This window comes from Cucumis melo, chromosome 2, assembly GCF_025177605.1.
Source record: "Cucumis melo cultivar AY chromosome 2, USDA_Cmelo_AY_1.0, whole genome shotgun sequence".
Classification (NCBI taxonomy): domain Eukaryota; kingdom Viridiplantae; phylum Streptophyta; class Magnoliopsida; order Cucurbitales; family Cucurbitaceae; genus Cucumis; species Cucumis melo.
This window is the reverse complement of record NC_066858.1, coordinates 4,278,214-4,302,626: the sequence shown is the minus strand read 5'-3', so window position 1 is coordinate 4,302,626 and position 24,413 is coordinate 4,278,214. Positions and strand designations below refer to the sequence as shown.

General features: G+C 35.1%; 1 protein-coding gene across 6 annotated transcripts in view; it reads left to right on the top strand.

The window, feature by feature from the left end:
- Positions 1 to 1,744: 1,744 nt before the first annotated feature.
- LOC103492490 (callose synthase 3) overlaps positions 1,745 to 24,413 on the top strand; it is a 38,053-nt gene continuing 15,384 nt past the window's right edge. The window contains exons 1-20 of one of the 6 annotated variants that reach the window (XM_008452886.3): positions 1,745 to 1,903; positions 2,009 to 2,046; positions 2,230 to 2,453; positions 4,490 to 4,590; positions 4,848 to 4,972; positions 9,528 to 9,621; positions 9,854 to 9,964; positions 10,056 to 10,172; positions 10,340 to 10,432; positions 16,186 to 16,277; positions 18,821 to 18,947; positions 19,829 to 19,966; positions 20,073 to 20,149; positions 20,243 to 20,336; positions 21,176 to 21,298; positions 21,396 to 21,513; positions 23,505 to 23,842; positions 23,925 to 23,977; positions 24,060 to 24,120; positions 24,329 to 24,410. In XM_008452886.3, the coding sequence (XP_008451108.1) occupies positions 2,264 to 2,453; positions 4,490 to 4,590; positions 4,848 to 4,972; positions 9,528 to 9,621; positions 9,854 to 9,964; positions 10,056 to 10,172; positions 10,340 to 10,432; positions 16,186 to 16,277; positions 18,821 to 18,947; positions 19,829 to 19,966; positions 20,073 to 20,149; positions 20,243 to 20,336; positions 21,176 to 21,298; positions 21,396 to 21,513; positions 23,505 to 23,842; positions 23,925 to 23,977; positions 24,060 to 24,120; positions 24,329 to 24,410 (2,134 nt within the window). In that variant the 5' untranslated portion in view covers positions 1,745 to 1,903; positions 2,009 to 2,046; positions 2,230 to 2,263. Of the gene's footprint in view, positions 1,904 to 2,008; positions 2,047 to 2,169; positions 2,454 to 4,489; positions 4,591 to 4,847; positions 4,973 to 7,797; positions 7,820 to 9,527; positions 9,622 to 9,853; positions 9,965 to 10,055; positions 10,173 to 10,339; positions 10,433 to 16,185; positions 16,278 to 18,820; positions 18,948 to 19,828; positions 19,967 to 20,072; positions 20,150 to 20,242; positions 20,337 to 21,175; positions 21,299 to 21,395; positions 21,514 to 23,504; positions 23,843 to 23,924; positions 23,978 to 24,059; positions 24,121 to 24,328; positions 24,411 to 24,413 lie in introns of those variants that run through there. The other 5 variants (XM_008452888.3, XM_051081459.1, XM_008452890.3 and 2 more) reach the window with 5 other exon arrangements.

Below are 24,413 nucleotides of genomic sequence, written 5' to 3'. Positions count from 1 at the left end.
TCTGTGGTTGTCCTTCCATTATTACATTAAATTTGTCGTCCAAGTAAGAGTAACTCACCCTATATGCTACGAAAATATTTTGATACAAAAGGCATCTTATAATACAAAAATAAATGATAATCAAAATGTTCGTTATGAAAATTATAGAACACTCGTTAAACAAATAAAAATTTTATATTGTGACTATACGTCTATTATCAACAAATTACTCGACCTATATTCTTAACCATTAAGAAATTTGTACTTTGAATTTTCTAACACATTAACATGAGAATTAAAATTTGTTTTGAATTTTACATCTACACGGTTCATGTTCATGAATGTGGTATTATAAAGTCGGTGAAGTACATAAATCAGGCAAAACAACTTGATTTTCATTGAAAGGCCAAAAATAATATTCACATTATTATCCAAAACAATAGCTTTATTGAAAAGCTACAATTTTATTGCAAGAGAGAACAAATAACATGACTAACTTTTCCCTTCTTGTGTAAGGATAGAATTAATGCATGAATCAGAAAAAATCGAATCTTTAGTCCTTAGATGGGATTAATAGTATAAACATTATGTTGATCAAACTAAGCTCATTTTGATCATTGTTTCTTTTTAGAATGAAGCCTCTCTTAATATTCGAGATTAAGATCAATTCGAAATACATCTTTACTTGTATGACGTGACTTAATATATATATAAAATGAAAAAGAAAAATGAATATTTCAATGGTCTAAATGATCATTTTAAAATATGATATCGAGGTTAACAGTACAGATATTATGCGAGATAATTTATGCCTATGTTCGTATAAATAAATTGTTTAAAGTATTATTAATAAAGAAAAAATATATAAAATATAATCTTTAGGTTAAAATACATGTTTTATGTATACTAAGATTTCATATCATTGTACAATAGTTTGCCAAGCTTTAATCTTTATATTTTTAATAAATGTTACATTTGTTTTATCGAATTAGATTTTGTTTAAAAAATAAATTGATAATAACAATAAGAGTTATTTCCAAATATGATAAAATGAACTAAAATATTTACAAAATATTATAGTCTATCTACATTGGATTGTGATAGAATACTATCTAATATTTATGTTTATTTGCATCATGATAGACATAAATAGAAATCATCTATTACAAATAAATTGATAATATTTTGCTATATTTATGAATAATTATAGAAGTTTAACCTTTGAAATAATCTTTTAATAATAACTTTCACCGACTATCAAAATTTAGAACAAGAATATTAATAAATAACCATTTTTTAAAAATAACAACAAACAAACTAAACATGTAAGATTTTTTTTTTTCCGTCAACCAAAGCTTACCTTATGTTTGTAGTTTAGGATAAAATATCCTTTCAAACTCTTACTCCTAATTTCTACTCAAAGGATGTAAGACTTTTTTTCGAAAATACATAAACAAAAAAGAAAAAAGGTAAAGATTTAAAAATATAAAACTAAAATTGAATAAAGTTAAAATTACATCAAACCGAAAATAGTATTTTTATAACGTTACTTTTTAAAATTTTAAAACCACCTATAAATACGTAAATTTACCTAAAAATTTAGAGGCACGAAACGCACGAGTGGCACAGTCGTAATTACGTCAAACAAAATCTACCCTTTTGAGAAAAAGCATCTTAAAAGAATAAAAATTGGGCCCCACAAAAGCAGTAATTCTTTCCCTCTCAAGTATGTAGTAGCAGCAGAGAGCTACTGACACCCCAACAAAATAAAAGTTGCTATTTTTCTTGGCTCCATCTTCCTCTTCGCTTTTGTTTTTCCTTCCTTTTCTCTCAAGTAGCTTAAACTTGCAGCTCCCTTTCTCTCTCTCTCTCTCTCTCTCTCTGTTTAGGGTTTGCCCTTCTTCTGCAATCTTCATTACCGCAGGTGATTGATTTATTCATATCCATGCCTTTTAATCTCATCTACATTTTATATATTTTTGAAATGTGTTAATTTGTCTGATACCCCTTTTCTGTTTTTGTGTTCTAGATGCTTGAATATTGTGTTTAAGTTGTCACATTCACCAGGTAGTTATTGAAATCTTGCGTAGATTGGTTTTGTTTTAAGTTTTTGTGGTATGTTTTTTCTGCTTGGTTGCTATTTCTTTTCTTTTTACTGTTTGTTGTTTTAAAATGTGCTACTTTTGTTAGGGTTTTCTTGTTTTTGCTGTGTTACTGAGGCTGTTCTTTGCACTTTTGTGAGGGGAACAGAGAGATTTGGAGTTTGAGAGTTTGAAGGGACACAATGTCGTCGAGAGTGGGGCCCGACCAGCCTCCTCCATTGCAGAGGAGGATCACGAGGACACAGACGACGGGGAATCTTGGTGAGTCGGTGTTCGACAGTGAAGTTGTACCGTCGTCGCTGAAGGAGATTGCGCCAATCCTGCGTGTGGCGAATGAGGTCGAGTCGAGCAATCCCAGAGTGGCATATCTCTGTAAGTTTGAAACAATGCTGCACTGTTAATAGTATATATTTTAGTGTATGCAGAATTTTAAGATGAACCAGTATGTTGAACATAAGCGCTTCAGTACTTATGTCGATATTTCAAACTCCATCACTGTCCAATTGTTGTTTTGCTTTTGGACACCGGTTCCAGTTAAGTGCTGGTTTGTTCTATCCAGTCCATACTAGCCCTGTGCCACCTTAGACTGCGGGGGCTGCATAAAAAAGTTTACTATGTATTTTTACCTTGTGCTTGTGTCACCTTCATGCAATTAAATTGTGATTCTGGGTTTCTTTCCCCCCACCCAATTTGGAAATGCAAATCTCCACAATAGAAAGTGAGAAACTGTTGATGGCCCATGACTTTTGCTTGCGAGCTTTACTAATTGAAACTATGAAGTTTTGACTTGACTGCAATTCAATGAATTGCTTCATATTGCGGGCAGCTAAACCTGCTTACTGCTTTTTGGTTCAATTTAGTGTATTTCGAGTAATCTAACTGGTTCTAGACAATGATACTATTCCGGTTTAGGGTGGCTGACTTAGACTTCTGTTCATTTTGGGACTAGAATAGATCGTTTTTAAGAAGTCAGTGACATCTTTGCTCGATATGGATGTTAACATTCACATTTGTACCCTTGATACTCGATATATGCATTGAAACTTTCTAAGCATCAGTGTCTCATATCAAATGTATGGACGATTAAGCATGGGGATATTTTTTTCATTGTTGTTTGATTGATCCTTCTCCCATTGGTGAGTCGGTTTCCTCTGTTCCTTGAAGGATTTAGATTATGAGAAAAGTATAGGTTTTTACTTGGCAAATGCTACGTAGTCGCGCAAACACATTGGATTTTGGCTTAGGAAATTGCTTTTGCTACTTGGCCATTTTGTTTTATCTTTTGTTGAAAGAGGAAGGAAGACTTTGATCATATCATCTGGAGTTGTGAGTTTATGAAATTCGTATGATGTTATGTCATACATTCAGTTTCTTGCTTGCTCCATATGGGGATAGTAGCATTATAATCGGGGAGTTTCTCTTCCGTTTACCCTTTCGCGAGAGAGAGTTGTTTTCTGTGGCTTATGGGGGTGTATATTATTTTTTGGGTTCTTTGGGGGGAGTGGAATAATAGCGTTTTAGAGGGCTAGGGATGGATCCTAGTGATGTTTGGTCCTTTGTCAGATGCCATGTTTTCCTCTGGACTTTGATTTCAAAGATTTTTTTGTAACTACTATACAAATTCTATAGTTGAGCCTTTTCTTTGGTACAACTCCCTTCTTTTGTGGGTAGAATTTTTGAGGGATTGTGTATTCTTTCATATTTTCTCAATGAAGATTGTTGTTTCTTTTAAAAAATTGAGTTTAGGGTGATATTTTTGTTTTCTATATGGACGGAAATGAAAATAGTTCAATTTTTTCGGTTGGACAATAATTCTTACTTTTGTTTAGTAGGAAATGTTTGTTGTAATTCCTTCGGTTTGTGGCCATTATTTTCTCGCTCTTTTTCTTTTTGTGTAATTCTTACTATCATGTTCTCATGTACTCTGTACTAATTTCTTTGTACTTTTTACTTTGAGAATTTTGTCTCTTTTCATTATTTCAATGAAAATTACGTTTCCCTTTTAAAAAACAAAAACAAAAACATCTCTTATAAAAAAGGATAAAAAAAGTTAAAAAAGAAAAAGAATAAATCTCTCTCTCTCAACAAAAGAAAATGTCTGCGTACGATGTTGACTATTTTATATTTTGTTGGTGGACAGGATGCATTATTCACAATGTTTGGAACTAGATCTATATCTTCCTGCAACTCTATTAATAGGAAATGTTTCTGAACTAATATGTGTACTTGTAGTGGTATCAATCACTGCTTTATTTTTTTTGTGTGATTGTTTCCTGTCATTGGCCTCTCTTTTTCCTGCATTTGTGAGATGAGATACTTATTATTAATTATCTATTTATTTATCGTCTTTTCTTGAATCTCAAAGTTTTTGGGTTATATTTTTAATCTTTGTATTTTGTTAATTTTAGGTCGGTTCTATGCATTTGAGAAAGCCCATAGGTTAGATCCAACTTCAAGTGGGCGTGGTGTTCGGCAATTTAAGACCGCTCTACTTCAACGGCTTGAAAGGGTCAGCTCGCCCTTCTTTTGATTTTTTCTTCCTTTTAAACTTCCTATGAGTAGTTCGATTCTACATGCCTGTTTTTATTTATTTGTAAAGATTTCTATATGTTTCTTTTTGCGTGTAGTTACTTTTTACGTGTTGCGGTTCATATAATGTTGCTGTTCACACACACACACACACACACTCTCGTGAAATATTGTTGCTATTTCTTTTTCAATTGCTAATTCAATTTGTCCATTTATTTTATTATTATCTGACTTCAGGAAAATGATCCAACCTTAATGGGAAGAGTAAAGAAAAGTGATGCACGTGAAATGCAGAGCTTCTATCAACATTATTATAAAAAGTACATCCAGGCTTTGCAGAGTGCTGCTGATAAAGCTGATCGGTATGTTTTTTTTTTGGCAGCTTGCGATATTGTAGTTAACTATTGGATTTTGACCATCTTGATTATCTCCTGCATGAGAAGTTTGAATGCAAAGAAATAAAGGTTTGAAGAGAAAAAGGAAATTTTGTAGGCAATGTTTGGGATTGCATACAATTTTGGTCATGTTTAGAGTGATTTTTTTATTATTACTAAAGGGTGTTCATCGATCGGTTGGCATTGGTATGAAGTTCTAATGTGAAGCCGACAACTTCTCATAGAACAAATATTTGCTTATAGGACGAGTTTGTTGTTTCAAGACCAATTGTGCTTGACAAATTAAATGGCAGTGATCATCCTTCAAGAAAGGTAGCTGATGGGTCTTGTAGACCTTAGTAGGTTCTTACATTTGTGTTCCAGATGTTGAATTATTGTCATCAGCAGCTTCTTGTCTTGGATTCTTATGTGCAACAGTGGTACGAATATCAGAACTATAGGCAGCCATGTTCTCAACATTCTCCATGTTATCATCGATCTTGTGCTCATCAATTTCCCTTTCAAGGCTGTTGTGGGGATTAACTCCATGCTCAGGATATGGAACATGTAAATCAGAATGAAGAGCATCAATTGTTTGAGAAAGTATTATGTAAATGAGGCATATCAACACCAAAATCAGAAACAGGGTAAGGCAGTACAAAATCAGTAAAAATATCATCTGGATTAACATCATCATGCCCCTTAAGGTTGTAAAAAGGGAATATGTCTTCATGAAAAATGCACATTTCTGGAAACAAAAATCCATTTGTGAATGATATCATATAGTTTGCAGGCTTTTATGCCTGGTGGAGCAAATGACTAAGAAAAACAGATGGAAAAGCACGAAGATTGAATTTAGACCTGTTAGCAGATACTGTGGAAGCATAACATAAGCACCCCAAAACTCTAAAGGATGTATAGTCAACAGCTTCTTGAGATAACACAGTATGAGGAGCATGATTATCTAACAAATTCATAGGAATTCGATTAATTATGTATGCTGTGGTCAAAACACAATCTCCCCAAAATTGATCGGGACTCTAGACTGAGAATATAAGGTTCGACCCACATTCGAAAGATGTTAATGTTTTCATTCAACTACTGAGTTTTGTTGAGGTTTTTCAACACATGAAAACTGATGAAGAGTACCATCTCAGCAAAGAAATCAACAAATTTTAGTTCAGGAGCATTGTCAGAACTAAGCACTTTTATTTTCTTTGAATACTCAGTTTCGATCATTCGAAAGAAACAAGGTACCATATCAAGAGCATCAAATTTATGGTGCCTAAGAAAGACCCAAGTGAAACAAGAACAGTCATCAACAATAGTCAAGAAAAGTCCAAATCCATTATAAGATGGTACCTTAAAAGGTCACCAAGTGTCACGATGAACAAGATCAAAAGGATTAGAAGCCACATGATTATCAAAAGGAATGCTTAAACGTTTTTGTTTAGCAAGAGTGGCAATCTTTTTCAGAAACATTAGGTAAAAATAGTGTATCTTATAAAAAATGTAAAAACTTTGATGAAGGATGGCCTGAGTGAGAATGGCAAACAGAAGGACTAACTGTAACAGCAACATTAGCATAGCATAAAGTTATGCTTGATAATGATAGAATCCATTATTTCAAATAGCCTTGCCAATCATCTTCGAACTTTCCTTGTCCAGTATCGCACAACAATATCAGAAAATTTGAGTTCAATATCCTTATTCTTTAGTAAGCAGCTGACTGGTATAAGATTGTATTGGAATGTGGGAATAAAGAGAACATTCTGCAAGACAAGATGTTTAGACATTTGCACATCTCCAAACATCTTGTCTTGAAGATTGTTGAAAGAAAATTCGGACATTCTTCAAGACAAGATGCTAACATTGAGAATGTTGATCAGCAAATCATTCCTTTTATGAATCCATCTTTGTTCTTACCAGATAAATATAGCACGACTCCAAGGAACATAATTACTTGTGTTGAGGAGAAGTTGAGAAACAAGAACATAAGTTGGAGCAAAGGAATGATGAAGAAGATAATCCCCATCTTCTCCTTTGGATAATGTGTTGCACACAACTTTATGGAAGACTAAAAGCCCAAAAAGGGTGAAGATTTTGGTTTGGATTTTGATGTTTGGTCAATTGAACGTGTCTATAGTTTTGCAATGAAAATTGCCAACTAGTTGCCTTTCCCCTTCAATCTGTCCATTTTGTCTTCTGCATGGAGAAGATCCGTCTCATCTTTTTTTCCTTTGCTCATATTCAACCAAATGTTGGGAAAAATTGTTCTTCATTATTAACATGTCATGGTTGTTTGATAAGGAGTCTAGAAAATTGTATAGACCGTTTCTAGGATGTCCTTATTTTAATAAGACCTCTTAGATATTATGGTGGAATGCAGTTAAAGCATTATTGGCGGATTTATGGTTTGAAAGAAACCAAAGGATTTTCCAAAACAAATCTCTTGGTTGGATAGATTTTTTGGAAGTTGAACATAGAAAAGCTTCCCCTTGGTGCATTCTATCTAAGGAGTTTGATATGTACAACATTTCTGAGCTAAATTTGAATTGGAGAGCCTTCATATTAGCAAACTAACCAGGTTTTAGGGATAATTGGTCTCCTATTTCACTTATTTGTGTTACTATACAGTTTGGATATTTTGTTTCCTTGGATTTTCTCACTTATTTGTGTTACTAGACAGTTTGGATATTTTGTTTCCTTGGATTTTCACACATTCTTATTTATGCTGTAGAGGCTGTTTGTTTGGCCTCAGTTTGCAAGTATTTACTAGTTTGTATGGATATGATGAGGATGCCAAGGGGGTGTCAACCTAGTTGAGATTTTTGGGTGCATTTACTGATCCCTAGATTCTTTTGCTCACTGTATAATTCTCTTGTACTTTGAGCTTTTGTCTCTTTACTATCGTTAATAAAAGAGTCTCGTGTTCCTTTCAAAAAAAAAAAAAAAAAAAAAGAAAAGAAAAGAAAAAAGAGGATAAGGGTTCAATTATAGATTGAGAGAATTCGATTGCATTTCAGTTGGATGGGAAACAGGAACAAAGGAAGAACTCATCACTTAAAAAATTTTGCTCCGACACCTTTTAACAACCAGTGAAAAGAAGAGAGAGAAAACACTCTGTATATTCTCATTGATAATAATAAAATCTCTTCAAAACTATATATACACATAAATAAGGTCACACGATTCTCACATGATAATCAATCTATTTTATAAATCCTTATACTATGTTTTGTTTTGGTGAAAAATTCTCTGATTACTGTATAAATTTGGTGGATATTGTTTTTGAAATAGAAACAAACTTTTCATGGATACAATGAAAGAGATAATTGCTCAAGATACAAAGATCAAGATGCAAAGATACAAAGTGAACATATAGTATCATGGTTTTTTTTGAAGTACTTCATCCCAAAGAAAAAATCAAAGAAGATTTTGGCAAAAGATCCTTGAAAGCCCAAATTTTTGAAGATCAGTACCCAATTTGCTTGAGGAAATTATGCCCATTCTCTTTCATCAGCTTATTCTAGCAGCTCCAAGCTGTTTTTAGAGGCTAATCCAAATTTATTGGAAGTTTAGTTGCACCCAAATTCAAGTCCCAACCCGTTCTTCTAAGTCAATTTCTCATCATCCTCACTCTACTCGGTTTAAGTACTTTGAGTTCTCTTTACCTAACTCCTAGGTAAAATTTCTGAAGGGCTCTCCGAGCAAAATCCCTCTCAATTAATTCAACAAGAAGGGATGGGCCTTCTTTCAACTCCCCTTTCAGCGTTAGTAGTGTGAAATTGGAGTATTTGGATAGGTCAACTAAGCTTGAAAATCAAAAACATTTTGAGCCTTCAGAAACAGATCTCAATGTCCTGATTCAATGTGAGGAAGAGCCAAGATCTTCCAAATTGCCTTCTACAACTGTTCTTGTCCCCAATCTTGTGGAGTACCGGATCATTTAAAATCAATAGTTGCTGACGTGGAATTCTAATTTGATTCCTCAGCCGTTTAATGTATTCCTCCTCGATGGTGGTCCAACTTCAGTCTTTCTTGGATTTCCCATCATGTGGGTGGCAAGTAAAGCCTTCATGTCGTTGCTGAAATAGTGGAAGACCAAGGACAATAGCAAGGCGCTTCGAGGCAACGCAAGGCAACTTCCTCTGGATTCTGGAATATTATGGCAAGGCAGCTTCGAAGCAGCCGGTTGCATCTTCTTGCAAGTTTTTAGTTTTGAATGGATTCTTTATGAGAGAAATTTTTCATTATGCTTTGTATTTTGATATCTACGGTTATGGTTCTGTTTAGCTTGATCTCTTATGTTTGGAATTTGTCTTTTAGCTTTTGTTGTAGCTGTAGATTGATTTTTTCTCTTTTCTTTTGCTATTAGTATAGCACTCTTGTACTTTGAGCGTAAGTCTCTTTTATTAATAACAAATAAAGAGGCTTGTCTCCGTTAAAAAAAGCATAGTATCAGAGATGTAGGGATTAGTAGCTATTGGTGTCTTTACATTGTTCTTATGGATAATTAACCTTTTCTTTTCTGTATGTTCAGTGCTCAGCTTACCAAGGCTTATCAAACTGCTAATGTGCTCTTTGAAGTTTTGAAGGCTGTTAACATGACCCAGTCCATTGAAGTCGATCGTGAGGTGAAACTGAGAATTATTGTCTACTGACATTTTGTTGGTTCTTATGAAAATCTTATTGGATGTTTTTCCCCATCCTGAGATAATCTAAAATTTATTGGGATAGAGGCGAACTTGGAACTTGTCGGACAGCGATTTTCGTATACTCTAAGTCTATACCTGCATTTCAGTCACCATCTTCCGGTATCTCCTGCGGCTGATATAATTGAAATCCTTTTTTTCATTTGTTTAATAGATTCTGGAAGCTCAAGACAAAGTTGCACAGAAAACACAGATCTTTCTCCCCTACAATATTCTTCCTCTTGATCCTGATAGTGCAAATCAGACGATTATGAGATATCATGAGGTTTGGTATCAGTTTTCTTTATTATCTTCTAATGGTTTTATGATATACTGAAATCGTTTTCTGATTAAATATTTCTGAAAAATCACTGCAGATCCAAGCTGCAGTTATTGCCCTTCGTAACACTAGGGGCCTTCTTTGGCCAACTGATCACAAGCGGAAAGATGGTGAAGATATCTTGGATTGGCTCCAAGCAATGTTTGGGTTTCAGGTAACAGAATGAGCTGATTTTTTTCTTCTGTATTTGATGTTGCATCTGGGATTTTCGTGACTCTTGTGGTGTTCCTTTTTGATGCAATAATTAAACTGAAATCTGATTGAGTTGCATATTGTAACACCTTGAGCCATACATTTTGATTAGTGTTAACTTGAATGCAGGAAGGCAATGTGGCAAATCAAAGGGAACACCTTATTCTATTACTTGCAAATGTACACATTCGGCAATTTCCAAAGTCTGATCAACAGCCCAAGGTCAGTAATTTATTGCAAATATAGAGTTCAACAGAAAGTGTTTGCATGTTTCCTTAGATTAAAATTCTTCAAATATTTAGAGTAGATGTTTTGGCTTTATAAAAAAAGGATGCATGTGTGTGGACGGGCATATATTTGAAGATTTGCAGTGGTAAAACTATTTTGTCATTCTTTTCCTTTTTTCCTTCAAGAAATTTGGCTTTTTAAAGAAGAAACGAAGCAATGCTGACACTGGATGCCATGCCAAAAAGGCAGGTTAATCCCTCAAACTGAAGCCACCAAGATTGAATTTCCAAGAAAAGGCTCCAAGAATGAATGGTGGTTGTGTACTCAGTACGCTTTCTTGAGAACCCTAAGTTCTCTATAAAATTTCCTTCCTCCCTCCAACTGGATGTTATAAAGATCAGTAAAAGAAACACATCGTGCATGGAAGTGTGTCCGACAGATTAAGCCCTATTATGTAGTAGGAATAGGGTATTATGGTCAAATCCTTAATTTATTAGGATTATGATTAGTTTATTTGGTTTATTAGGATTAGAATTAGTTTATTTTATTATTTAGGATTAGGATTAAGTTTCTTTTATTAATTGGGATTAGGCTTAGGATTAGGATTAGTTTACTTTTGTTAGGTTTCTCTTATTAAAAAACTAACTGTAGTAGTGAGTGAGTTAAGGTAGGCTCTCTCTCCCCTCTCCCCTCTCCTCTTCTCCTTCCCTTCCTCTTCTTGACTGCTTTATCCTTCCGGCAACCTCCTCCCACTGGCAGCCACATGGAAATGAAAAGCTGTAAAATTGTTGAGTCATTCTACTGTATCTGGTTCGAGCGAGGGATTTTCAATAATGAAGATGTTGATTTTCGCAGAAGTCTTCAAGTCTCTACTAATCAACTAAGATGGTTTATTACTGCAAAAGGAATTGGGTGGAGTTTTCTTGAAGCCCATGGAAAATCAGGAGTTTATTAATTATGTGGGGTGAAAGTAAACTGTCTGTGATGGATGTGTTGAAGGGAGGATATTCTTTATCTGTAAAATTTAGCACATTTTGCAAAACATTGTTGGGTAACTAATGTATACGGTCCAACAGATTATAGAGGAAGGAAGTACATCTGGCCAGAACTTATTTCAGTTATAGGGTACTGCACAGACGCTTGGTGTTTGGGAGGGGATTTTAATACGACTAGATCAGTTGCAGGGTGATTTCCTGAGGTCAGATCAACACGAGGCATGAGAAAATTCAAAAAATTCATCGATGAGTCAAAACTTATTAAAATTCCTTTAATGAATGGGAAATTTACTTTGGTCAAGAGAAGGTAGATCAGCTTCAAAATTATTCTTGGACAGATATCTAGTCTCTTTCGAATGGGATGAGGCTTTTGCAAACACAAGAGTCAACCGGCTAGTACGGATTTCATCAGACCAATATCCAATGTTACTAGAAGCACGGGCTTTCAAATGGGGGCCTTCCCCCTTTCGTTTCTGTAACAGTTGGCTGTTAGACAAGCAGTCTGTCAAATGATTGAAAATTCTCTATCCTTGAACTCTCAACCGGGCTGGATGGGTTTTGTATTATCAAACAAACTCCGGAGCATCAAGGGACAGCTCAAAGCATTGGCATTCAGATACTTTAAAGAAACAGACAGCTAAGGAAAAACCCTATTAACAGCCACTGAACAGAAAGAAGGTAAATTAGATCAACTGGAGTCATCCAATGGGAATCACCTTTTCTTACTCTCCTTGAAACCTGATCTGCTAACCTTATATAGAAGGGAGAAAAGGGACTTAATTCAGAAAAGCAAATTGAATTGGCTGAAATTAGGGGACGAAAATACGAGTTTTTCCATTGCTTCCTAGTTGCAAAAGAAAAAAAAAAAGGAAGCTTGATCCCCAAACTAGTTAATAAGCAAGGATCCCCACTACCTCTTTCTCGAAAATTGAACATTTAATCCTTGACTTCTACAGTAATCTATACGCGAAAGCTGGCCACACAGGTTTTTTCTCCTCCACTATTGATTGGCCTGTAGTCTCAAGGGAGCAGAACAAAGAGGTCACTGCAAAGTTCAGCATGCTGGAAATTATAAAAGCTCTAAAATCAATGGGAAAGAATAGAGCATCTGGGTCGGGTGGTTTCACAGTTGAATTTTTTATCAAATTATGGGACATGATCAAGGATAATTTCTCCAGTCTTTTCATCGAGTTCTACGAGAATGGGAGGCTAAACGCATGTATCAAGGAGAACATCATTTGTTTGATAAAAGAAAAGGAAGATGCAATCAAGGTAAGAGATTTCCGTCCCATAAGCCTTACAACCTTGTTGTATAAGCTGATTGCAAAAGTGCTTGCTGAGAGATGAAAATTGTTTATGCCTAGTATAATAGCTCCCTCTTGAAGTGCCTTTTTGGAAGGCCAACAAATTCTGGATCCTATCCTTATTGCAAATGAAATTGTGGAGGAATATAGACCAACAAAAAAGCAAGGATGGATCATCAAAGTGGACCTAGAAAAGGTTTTTGACAGGGTTGATTGTGGATTGGAAAAGGTAATGCACCAAATTTTTTTTGACCATAAATGGTTAAATTGGGTTATGGGCTGTGTTAAAAACCCAATGTATTCAGTTTTCATAAACAGAAGGCTTAGAGGGAGAATCCATGCCTCTAGAGGTTTAAGGCAAGGGGATCTATTGTAACACCCTTGGTCTAGGATTCTTTGGAATACGGATCCTCGACATTCTCTGTGACCTAGCAACATCATCATTACTTGACTTAAAAGGCTTATTAGAGTGAAAGTCGTCTCCACAAACCAACACGAGTCTTTTCAGCATGGTTTGTCTTCATTCACATGCATCCTAGGAAAATTCTCAAGAGGTCACCCAACATATAATTGTTCCAAGCTAAACATGCTTAACTTTGGAGTTCCTAAGATTGAGCCACCGAAAAAGAAGGTGCACCTTGTTGGTATAGGTGGTAAGTTATTAATTCTTTTAAGTCTTTCTTAACCTTACATGTTGTCAGGATCCCTCTCATTCAGATGTGATATCGGTTCATTTATGCCCCTCCTAAACTCAAGGCATTACATCCGTTTTGTCCTTTCCTTTTCTTGCTGATTAGTGAAGTGCTTAGTAGTCTTATCACAAGTCCCCACATGAAAGGTTTATATGAAGGGTTCAAAGTTGGAAAGGATAAAGTTCACGTTCCCTTGCAAATTACCTTAATCTTTTGTAAGTTTGATGATTATGCTTAAAAACTTACAAAAGATGCTTGATTTTTTTGAATGGTGCTCCGTTCAAAAGATAAATAGGGAGAAGTCAGCCATTTGTGGAATTAATATAATGGACAGCAAGGTTTCCTTTGTGGCATCCATGTTAAATTGTACATTAGAAAAATTGCCCTTCATGTACCTTGGTCTTCCTTTGGGAGGATATCCAAAGAGTGTTCACTTTTGGCAGCCTGTTCTGGATAGAGTACAAGAAAGTTAGATAAAATGGAAATGTTTCGATTTATCAAGAGGGGGAAGACTTGCACTCTGCTCATCGGTTCTTTCCATCCTCCTCGCCTATTTCATGTCTACCTTTCTGATGCCAGATAAAGTTATTAACTCCATTGAAAGAATCATGAGGAATTTTTTTTTTTTGGGAAGGCAATTAAGCAGCAAGTTAAACCATCTAGTGAAATGGGACGTAGTAACCAAAAGCCAAGGTGATGGAGGACTTGGTGTGGACAAGCTGAAAATTAGGAACATGGCTCTCCTAGCAGAGTGGGGATGGAGATTCTTGGATGAGCCAAAGTCCCTTTGGTCCAAGGTAGTTCAAAGCATTCACGGTAGTGACACCTTCATTTGGCACACAAGCGACAAAGAATCCTCAAGTTTAAGAAGCCCTTGGATAAGCATCTCTAGGCAGTGGCGTAAAGTGGAAACATTGGCAGTTTTTAAGGTGGGAAAGGGAGACAGAATCCTTTTCTGGTTGGATTCATGGATAGACAGCATTGCTTTGCGGATCAGATTCCCGCGCCTTTACAGTATAGCCCTACTTCCTAAAGGATCGGTTGCAGATTATTGGGACTCCTCCTCCTCTTGGTCCATTATTTTTAGACGTCTGCTTACAGAGGAAAAAAATTTCTGATTTTCAAATTCTGCTTGAATCCTTAGATGCAAGAAGACCAACCAATATGGAGGATAAAAGAAGCTGGTCTTTGGACATCATGGGGAATTTTCAGTAAAGTCACTTTCAAAACATTTAGCTCCTGCGTCCCCATTTGATCCCCTCTTGGTTAAGTGCCTTTAGAAATCCAAAAGCCCTATGTAGGTGAATATAACTATATGGGTTATGATTTTTGGCTGCTTAAACTGCTCCTTAGTATTGCAAAGGAAACTACCCACCCATTATCTATCACCTCATATTTTTTCTTTTTATCTCAAATCTCAAGAAGACTGTCAGCATATTTTATTCGATTGTGAGTATGCTTCTAAGTGCTGGAACAAGCTTTTTCATATCTTTGACCTCAGCTGGTCCTTCGATAAAGAATGTAAAAATAATGTCAATAGCTTCTTATTGGGCCACTTATGGACAAATGGACTAATGCAGTACTGGCAATCTTAGCAGAAATATGGTTCGAGAGAAACCAACGGTTCATCCTTAATAAATCTTCCTCCTGGAACAGTTCTTCCATAGTTGGAGTGGACATCATAAAAAACGTGGCTCTACTGAATGGCAAAAGCATTCCTTCAGGGAAGATGTGAACTACCTTTAGTCTCTTGCTTAGAAAGGTGACTTGCCTTAAGATGACAGCAGCTTTCAACCATGTTGTCTCCCAAGTGCGACCAAATGAGAAAGAAAGAACCTGTGGTTGTTTGGGATGCTAATCTTCTAAAGCTTAGTAAAGTGAAGGAAGGCAGAAGAATTGAATAAGACATGTAAAGCAAAATGCACAGAGAAAGCCCACAAGACCAAACTTGGCTATTCCTCTCCTCGGTGACTGACAAAAGGAAGAAAACTCAAACCTCTTTGTGTTCAATAGGCCATTCTTTAATGGGATTATGAAAAAGTGAGCTCTCCCAAAAGTAGACAAAAGAGGAGAATATTTTTTTTTTCAGAGACCAAATAGAAGCTTTGTGGTAGTGATGCCCTAGAGTCTGCTTACCATGGTGGAGAGGCAATTTGGAATACACCAGTTGTGTTATGAAATACCCACACAATAAACTTGATGTAGGAGTTATAACTAATTGTTGATTATCGATTAGTTAGCAGTTAGTTTAATCTTTTGATGAAGTTCTTGATTCCAACCAACCACTAGTTAGTTTTGTTGCTATTAGTTAGTTTTATTTTCTGTTAAGGTTTGTTATAACTGCCCAGCCTTCTCCTTTGTATAAATAGGTCTTTTGACTTCCTTTTCAAATCAATAAAAAGATAAAGGAAACTTAGTATTCTTGAGTTTGTTTATATGAGAACTTTATGCTGCAAGTAAACTAACACAAGGTTAGTTTCCAAATTGCTTCTCCATGATGGAAAGCAGATTGTGTAGTTTCATAGTGGTTAATGTCAAGGAATTATATGCTTATCTGGGATTATATTTATTTATTCAGTTTAATTTTTGTTTCATGTGATATCATAAAACGAGCTTTTGCTCTTTTTACTAGTGAAAAGCGTTGTGTCCTTTCAAAAAGGAAGTTTGTGTCATGGAAGGTGAATGTAAAGAAAGTAATTGTTAATGTCAAATTAGATTCTTTCATCTCTTATATGTTTTTCTTTATTCTTATATAGCTGGATGAACGTGCTGTGACTGAAGTAATGAAGAAGCTTTTCAAGAACTACAAAAAATGGTGCAAGTATTTGGATCGTAAAAGTAGTCTTTGGTATGTTCTTACTTTTTGTGTTAAGAAATTATTTGGATCTTTGAATTGTATTTCTAAATTCTGATTTGTAGATACTTAATGTTGTTACTTCTTGTCACCTTTCTTAAGTTAATAACTATGATGTATACCAAATGCGATTTTATTAATGTTTAAAATTTGTCATTATACTCTACTTATAGCAAACTAATTTTAATCCTAATTAATAAAAGAAACTAATCCCAATCCTTATTAATAAAAGAAACTAATTCTAATCCTAATAAATAAAAGATACTAACACTAATCCTAATCCTAATAGATTAAGAATTTGATCACAATATCTTATTCCTACTACATCATTCTATCCCTCCCAAAAAAAAGTTGTCTCAAGTTTTAAATCGAAAATGAATGTAAAAATAAAAAAGCAAGCTAGTCAAATGGGAGGCTTCTTGGAATATCCAACATCAATAATATCCCAATTCTATGATTCCCGCTAATCAATCCTAAAACTAATGTGGTAAAAAAGAACTCTGTTGTCAAAGAATAGGTGGATTTCTCATAAAATGGATAAAAGTCCACTTTGCAAGTGTGATGATAGTCCAATTGTGGTTGGATTTTTATTTCTTCACTAGGTTTTGATATGAGCCAGATGACAGATTGTATTAATTAATATTAGATGGTCTTCAAAATTGAGTTGGGTTTGGAGATGATTTTGGGTAAAAATGTGAGGGTCATGGGCTGAGAAGACCGGAAAAGTCTTGTTTGGAATAGATTGGGTCAACTGGGTTGGGTCAAGAGAAGGAAAATGGATAGATGAATTGTGAAAATAATTATGGAACTGGGTCTGGGAATGTGCCTTTTGGGTCAGGTCAGAAAGGAAAATTTGGGAACAAGTTTCACGAAGTCGTTCATCTCGCATTGTTGCTTCATCTTCCTCTGTTTTGTGAACAATTGTGAACGGGATGTCAGCTGTCTTCCAATTATTTCCTTCGTCACCAAGCAATTTTCTTCTTCCTTTTTCGTCGGGTGTTTATTCTCTGTCACCTTTGCCTTGTCAACAATTTCGCCTAAGTACCCAAATGTAATTTTGCGTGGGTTTCTCAATTTTTCCTCCCAATTAGGTTGCACCCTCTCCATTTTGAAAATAGCTTAATTTCCCGTTTCTTTAATTATTTCTTCTTCTAAAGTGAGCCCTTCCTTGCACATTTTATCTTATTTACTCATCTTCATTTTTTGTCCTTGAAGCGCAGTCAAATTGAGATTGCTTTCTAGCCTCAGTATTTCTTTGTGGATAATCGTTGAAAGGTTTTTCCCATGCAGTTTTCCTCTATTTTTGTAGCCTTTTTTCTATTCTCTCAGTAAAGTCAACCACAGTCTGATTCTTTCACATATTTTTCTGAGTTTGTTGCTAAAGAATTTGTTCATAATCTGGTGGTAAGAATCTAATTTTCATCATCTGTAGCATTCGTAGCCCATTTCTTGTTGGTCTTTTGCTCATCAACTTGCTATTCAACTGAATTTGATTCCACCAAACCAACGCCCTTGATTTCAACTTGAAGACAATTAATTTTACTTTTTTGTCTTCCAATATGTTCATACAATTGAAAAAGTTCTCAACATTCTTTATCATATGGAGGAAAATTTCTAAGTCCGAATTGCCACTGAAGGAAGGTATGTGGATTTTATCTACTTGTCTTTCTTCTTGGACTTGGTCATAATATTGATGAAAATACCCCCTTCCTGCTCAAATTGTTTATCGCTTTCTCTTTTGAATGAAAATAATTCCGAATCTTGAACTTCTTGGGTTGGTTCTTGAAATCTTGAAGTTCGAAAAATTATGTAATCCCTCTCCTGTGAGTTCCAACTGCCTCTGATTTTTTCTCTAAAACTTCTACTCAGTGCTATTTGGGTAGGTCTTCTTCGTTCATCTCCTCTGTTTTCCTCTCCTTGTTGGTAAAGGTTCATCATCCATTGTTGTATTTAATCTGTACATCCTTGTTATTCTGCTCCAAATTGCATGAGGGTCTTCGTCGAAATTGCTAGAATTACTATAATCAAATTTCAAATTATTATGTTGGAATTCTTCTTCTAAATCACTTGAATCAGAATTCCAATACTGCTTTTGGGAGGAAATTTAACTTTCTTGCCCATACCAACTGTGATCTTTTTTCTTTGCTGCAACTCACAAAGCTCCCTCTTGTGATCAACATCACAAAGAGTTTCCGATCTTCCACTGGTGACAATCAATGTTGGCCCAGATGGCTGCTTTGATACCAATTTGATGCATACCAAACAAGAGAATTTTATTAATGTTTAAAAGTTGTCAATACAAGAAGAGAAGTACTCTATTTGTATACATCAAATCCTAATCCTAATCCTAATTAATAAAATAAACTAATCCTAATTCTTATTAATAAAAGAAACTAATTCTAATCCTAATAAATAAAAGAAACTAATCCTACTCCTAAATTAAGGATTTGCTCATAATATCATATTCCTACTGCATCAAACTATACTAAGAAATTGGTGGTACATCATCTCATATCTTTAGGCTTCTGACACTTCAGGTTACCCACCATACAGCAGGAAGTGCAACAGAGGAAACTTCTGTACATGGCTTTATATCTTCTAATTTGGGGAGAAGCAGCAAATTTGAGATTCATGCCCGAGTGTCTCTGTTATATATACCATCATGTATGCCTAAGTACTCCATTCTTTTACTTTTCCAGTGGAAGATCTCTTATTGATGTTGTGGGGATTGATATTTTGATGCATTCGCCTCTTAACATATCTAGAAAACTGGATAGGTTGCTAAATTATTGTCATTTTATTAAACGTTTTTATATTTTTGGAGCTTAATTATTAGGGATCAGTCCCAAGTTATTCTTGGTAAACTCAAAGAGCTTTCACCAAATTCTTGAACTGAATTTGAGGAACTTTTTGATGATTATTCTTATTTTTATTTTTTATGACAAATATTATTTTCATATTTATTCTATAATTCCATTCAATATCCTTTGTACTACATTTATGGGGATATGGAGGCTATAGATTTTTAGTTTTCGGTTTTGAAATGATTTAGTACAAAGTTGCTATTTGCTGTTGAGTCCAAATTTGGTTCATACCTGATCCTTAGAATTTGTGCTTAGTGCTGGTCTATGAACGCTAGTTTTTCTTTACTGTTTCGTTCGAAGTTACTGAATAGTGAATAAAAGTCATTGATATTCTTGATCAGGACTCAAACTATTTTTTCCGGTTAAGCATCAATGAGTTTTTAACAGAACTCTTAGATGCCAACCATTCAGAGGAATGGTCAACACATTGGATGTTTGGCTTCTTCTAGAAGCCTGTTGGAAGAAGTGGAATTTGGAATACACGTAAATTGAGTTATTAGGACGATATTCAATATCAAATGCTTGGTTGTGAACTTTTAGCAAATCACACACTAAAAGTTGTATATTACTTTTCTTTACTAAAAGTTGTTTGGTGTTGGAGATTATATACCATCATAAACGATTAACAATGTTTGTTCATCTAGCCTCTTTGTTGTGAAATTAACCGGTTGTTTCTTGAAGATGGCATTTGAATTATATGGCATGCTAGCTGGGAATATCAGCCCTATGACAGGAGAGAATGTCAAACCAGCCTACGGTGGTGAAAATGAAGCTTTCTTGCGTAAAGTTGTGACTCCCATTTATGAAGTGATTGCAAAGGTTTTGTGCCATTAATTTATGTTTATTTATTTTTATGCTTGTTCTAATTGACATATTAGCAAGGGCTTTTCCTATTTGATAATATTGTTGTTTTTCGACTTGCTAGGAAGCTGCAAGGAGCAAACAAGGGAAATCAAAACACTCGCAATGGAGGAATTATGATGATTTAAATGAATATTTCTGGTAACGTTTCTTGTGGTATCTGTTTCAAGGCTCAAGTAATCGGATGACACATTTTTTATAATTAGGCTGTATGATATTATTCTATAACTGTAGGTCAGTTGATTGTTTCCGTCTAGGGTGGCCAATGCGTGCAGATGCAGACTTCTTTTGCCTTCCTCATGATCAAATCCATGCAGACAGAAGTGGGGTGAGTTATTTCCCTTTTAAACTGAAATTTCCTTTGATGTATCAAATGTTTTTCTTGTTTGCTGCTACACTCTGGTAAATAGTTGCTGCAAGCTTTTATGGAAATTATATCGACTAGATTCTTTTTCTCTCACTGAATTAAATAAATTGTATTATTGTAGTTTCCATGTAGTTGGAATCACATATAGGGGTGTGTAGTAGGTCTGTTGGAGTCGATTCTTTTACCAAACTGCCCTTGAGCCGATTGTTGCCGGTTAAGTAAATGTTCAAATCGACTCAACCATCGAGCAGTGTAAACTGACTGTCGGTTGATTCTTTAATCTTTTTTAAAATCGATTTGGATTTTTTCTCCAAACTGATGCTGTCCGACCGTTGCCAATTTTGTCGACTCGGTTTTTTGGTCTATCATGCTCACCCCTAACATATATGGTTTTACGTTATCCATTACAGAGCTTTTCATTCTAATCTACATGCTGATATAGTAGGAAGCATGCTGTGTAATTCCCGTTGGGACTTTCTACTGTAATTTTGTTTGTATTCAAATGTAAAGTAATGATGATTCTACTTGTCAATATTTATGATATTGGAATGTGCTTTGGATGAGTTATTGTGAGAACCAGTGGAAAAGTCAATTGTAGACAAGAAGTTTGTACTTGATAATGTTTTAAAAATCAGATAGCATGGATAAAAAATCGAAGCATGTTCTTCATTTATGGTTTTATTTTTCTACTCTTTCAATCGAGTTCTGCCGGGGTGTATATATATGCTTTAGATATTTTATGATATAGTGAAACTGTTTTACAGCTCGTGAGCTCAATTTATTTTGACTGTGATATCCAGGAGAACAAGCCTTCTTCAAAAGATCGATGGGTGGGGAAAGTTAATTTTGTTGAAATAAGGTCATATTGGCATGTCTTCAGAAGCTTTGATCGTATGTGGAGCTTTTTCATACTTTGCTTGCAGGTTAGATTGTGTTTTTCTTTTATGCTTAAACACTTGGATGTTGTCAAAAAAAAAAAAAAAATCTATTTATTTTGTACTTTTAACTTCTTACTTTCAGGCAATGATAATTGTAGCCTGGAATGGCTCTGGGCAACCAAGTTCAATCTTTAATGTTGATGTGTTCATGAAAGTTTTAAGTGTCTTCATTACAGCAGCCATATTGAAGCTCTGTCAAGGTTGGTAAACTTTCTGACTTTCTTTGTTTGGATCAATGGTTTTTTTTTAAAAATTAGTCTACTGCCTACGTCAAAGTTTTAGGTAGAGATTTTTAGCTGGTCAGATGGAAAAGATTCAAAGATATCGGCTACGTTGAAGACAGGATTGATATGTATGGGATCCAGTAAATCAATCTTGTATGCATTGTCTATGAACTTTATTATTTGATAAGGTTCTACCTTCTTTGACTGTAATTTACTGCATTTTCCAGCCGGGAGTCTGTCTTTCAGATCTATCATGATTGGATTTCCTTCTTTGAATTCTTTGAATCCTCTATGTTTATCGGCTTGTTTCTTGTATTCTTTGTTCATTTTTTCAATTCGATTTGTCACATCCTTATGGAGCATTGCTATTCTTTCCACTATGTTCTCCGCTTCCGAACTAAGATCAACATTAGAAGGGATATTAGTAAGATCAACGGTTAGTTTAGGTAATTTAGTATAAACAATTTCAAATGGTGACTTCCTTGTTGTTCGATTCTTCATATTGATTGTAGGCGAACTCGGCTTGAGCTAGAGGTCCCATTGCTTAGATTTATCCCCACCCTAATGCACCTTATGAGGTTAGCTAGAGTTCTATTGGTAACTTTAGTTTGCCCATCCGTTTGTGGATGACTCCTGGTACTAAATTTGAGTGTCATGTTGAGTTTTTTCCAAAGTCTTCCAAAAGTTCTTAGAAACTTTACATCTCGATTGGAAACTATGGACTTAGGTGTTCTGTGTAAATGTAAAATTTCTTTAAAGAATAGATTAGCTACATAAACGATATCAGAAGTTTTCCTACGAGGTAAAAAGTGAGACATCTTTAAAGAACTTTTGGAAGTTTTCCTACGAGGTATCAGAAGTTTTCCTACGACATCTTTCTGAAATAGTCAACTACCACAAGTACGAAATCATGCCTCCTTTGAGTTTTGGGAAGACCTAGGAGGGCTCAGTAGGAGCTAAAGGAATGGAGGGAATGGGCCCGTTAGCGTCTTCACTCACACTCTCCCCTTGAAGAGGGCTCACAAGAAATAATGGTTTATCCTCAAGGAAGGCGACATCCATGGACACGAAATACTTTCGAGAAGGAGGATGGTAACACTTATAACCTCTTTGGTGCAGACGATACCCCTACGAAAACACATGACCAAACATGAGGAGTAAACTTAGTATTGTATACATGGAAAGGAAGAAGACAAAAGATAAGGTATACGTGGAAAGCTCTAGTACAGAGAGAAAAAACCACTACTATAAGTCTTTCTTATTATTTTCTAAAAAATCCAAAAATTACAAGGGGTAAGAATATATATAGGCTACAATAAGCCTTAACAAACAAGGAAATAATACTTGGTACAAAAAATTACAAAAATACCCTTGAGGCTATTAACTTCAACTAGTCCCGTGTTTCCAACAGGATTTTGTATAGTTGGAGTCCCTTTTTATAGCAGGACACCTTTTTGTGGGCTTGGTCTTTTGTATGTCGGTGTATTATTTCATTCTTTCTCAACGAAAATTGTGTTTCTCATTAAAAAAAACTTTTTACCTTGTTTAAAATCTAAACACATCCTAAAACTGCAGGAGCCAATATCTTATTTGAATATTTTTGAACAACCTTTAGATTTTGCTAACAATTTCAATTTTGGATTTTAAGGGCTTCCATCTTAAATTTTCTGGTTCTCGGATTGCAAAATAGACCCTTTTTCTTTCTTTCTTCTTGTTTTTTCAGTTTTTTTCCCATGCAGAAAATAAATCATTGTCCTCAATGCACCTGAAATAGTAGCAGCTAGTCTAGTTATATGTTATTAACTACCGCTGAATTGAGCAACTCAATCTCCTAGGATTGATGTTCGATCTTTGATTCATGGGAGTGGTTCTTTTGTGTATTCCTAGTTATTATATATATTGATTCCTAATATGGAGCTTTTCCATCCAATAGATTACTTATTTCTTGGTGTCTTTATTGTGTACAGCTCTCCTTGATGTGATTCTTAGTTGGAAAGCCCACCGGAGTATGTCATTTTATGTTAAGTTGAGGTATATCTTGAAGGTGGTTTCAGCTGCTGCTTGGGTGGTAATTCTTCCGGTGACTTATGCTTATAGCTGGGAGAATCCATCTGGGTTTGCTCAAACTATTAAAGGCTGGTTTGGTGGCAACACTTCAAATTCACCCTCCTTGTTTATCTTGGCTATTGTTATCTATTTGTCTCCGAATATGCTAGCTAGTGTATTCTTTTTATTCCCTTGTATCCGTCGGTTTCTTGAGAGTTCCAACTACAGAATTGTGATGCTCATGATGTGGTGGTCACAGGTGGAATGATAGCTACTTTCTTATGTTCCATTTTCCTGTTCTGCAATATCAGTTTCACATTGTATTTTCATTGAATTTGCAGCCTCGTCTTTATGTTGGCAGAGGAATGCATGAAAGTACATTTTCTCTTGTCAAGTAAGAATTTATTGTTTTTAAAATAATGATTCTTGCATTTACAATTTTTCTCTCTCTAATCAATCTTTTTCTGAACTTTTAGGTACACGTTGTTCTGGGTGCTGCTTATTGCAACGAAACTGGCATTCAGTTATTATATAGAGGTGTTTCTCCTGTACTGCTTGTGTTGCTTATGAACTGTCAGCTCAATAATCATTACTCATTAGTATATTAAACGTCCTGAATTTTGTTAACCGCTCCCTCTTTGATGCTGCAACTTTACCTGGATCTGTTATTTTTGGGTTACTTCCTTGTAGCACAAACATCAATGACTTCACATGTTTTAACTTATTCTGATGCTTCTCTTGACAGATAAAGCCTCTAGTAGGTCCAACAAAAGCAATCATGAGTGTTCGAATAACTGTCTTCCAATGGCATGAGTTCTTTCCTAGGGGTG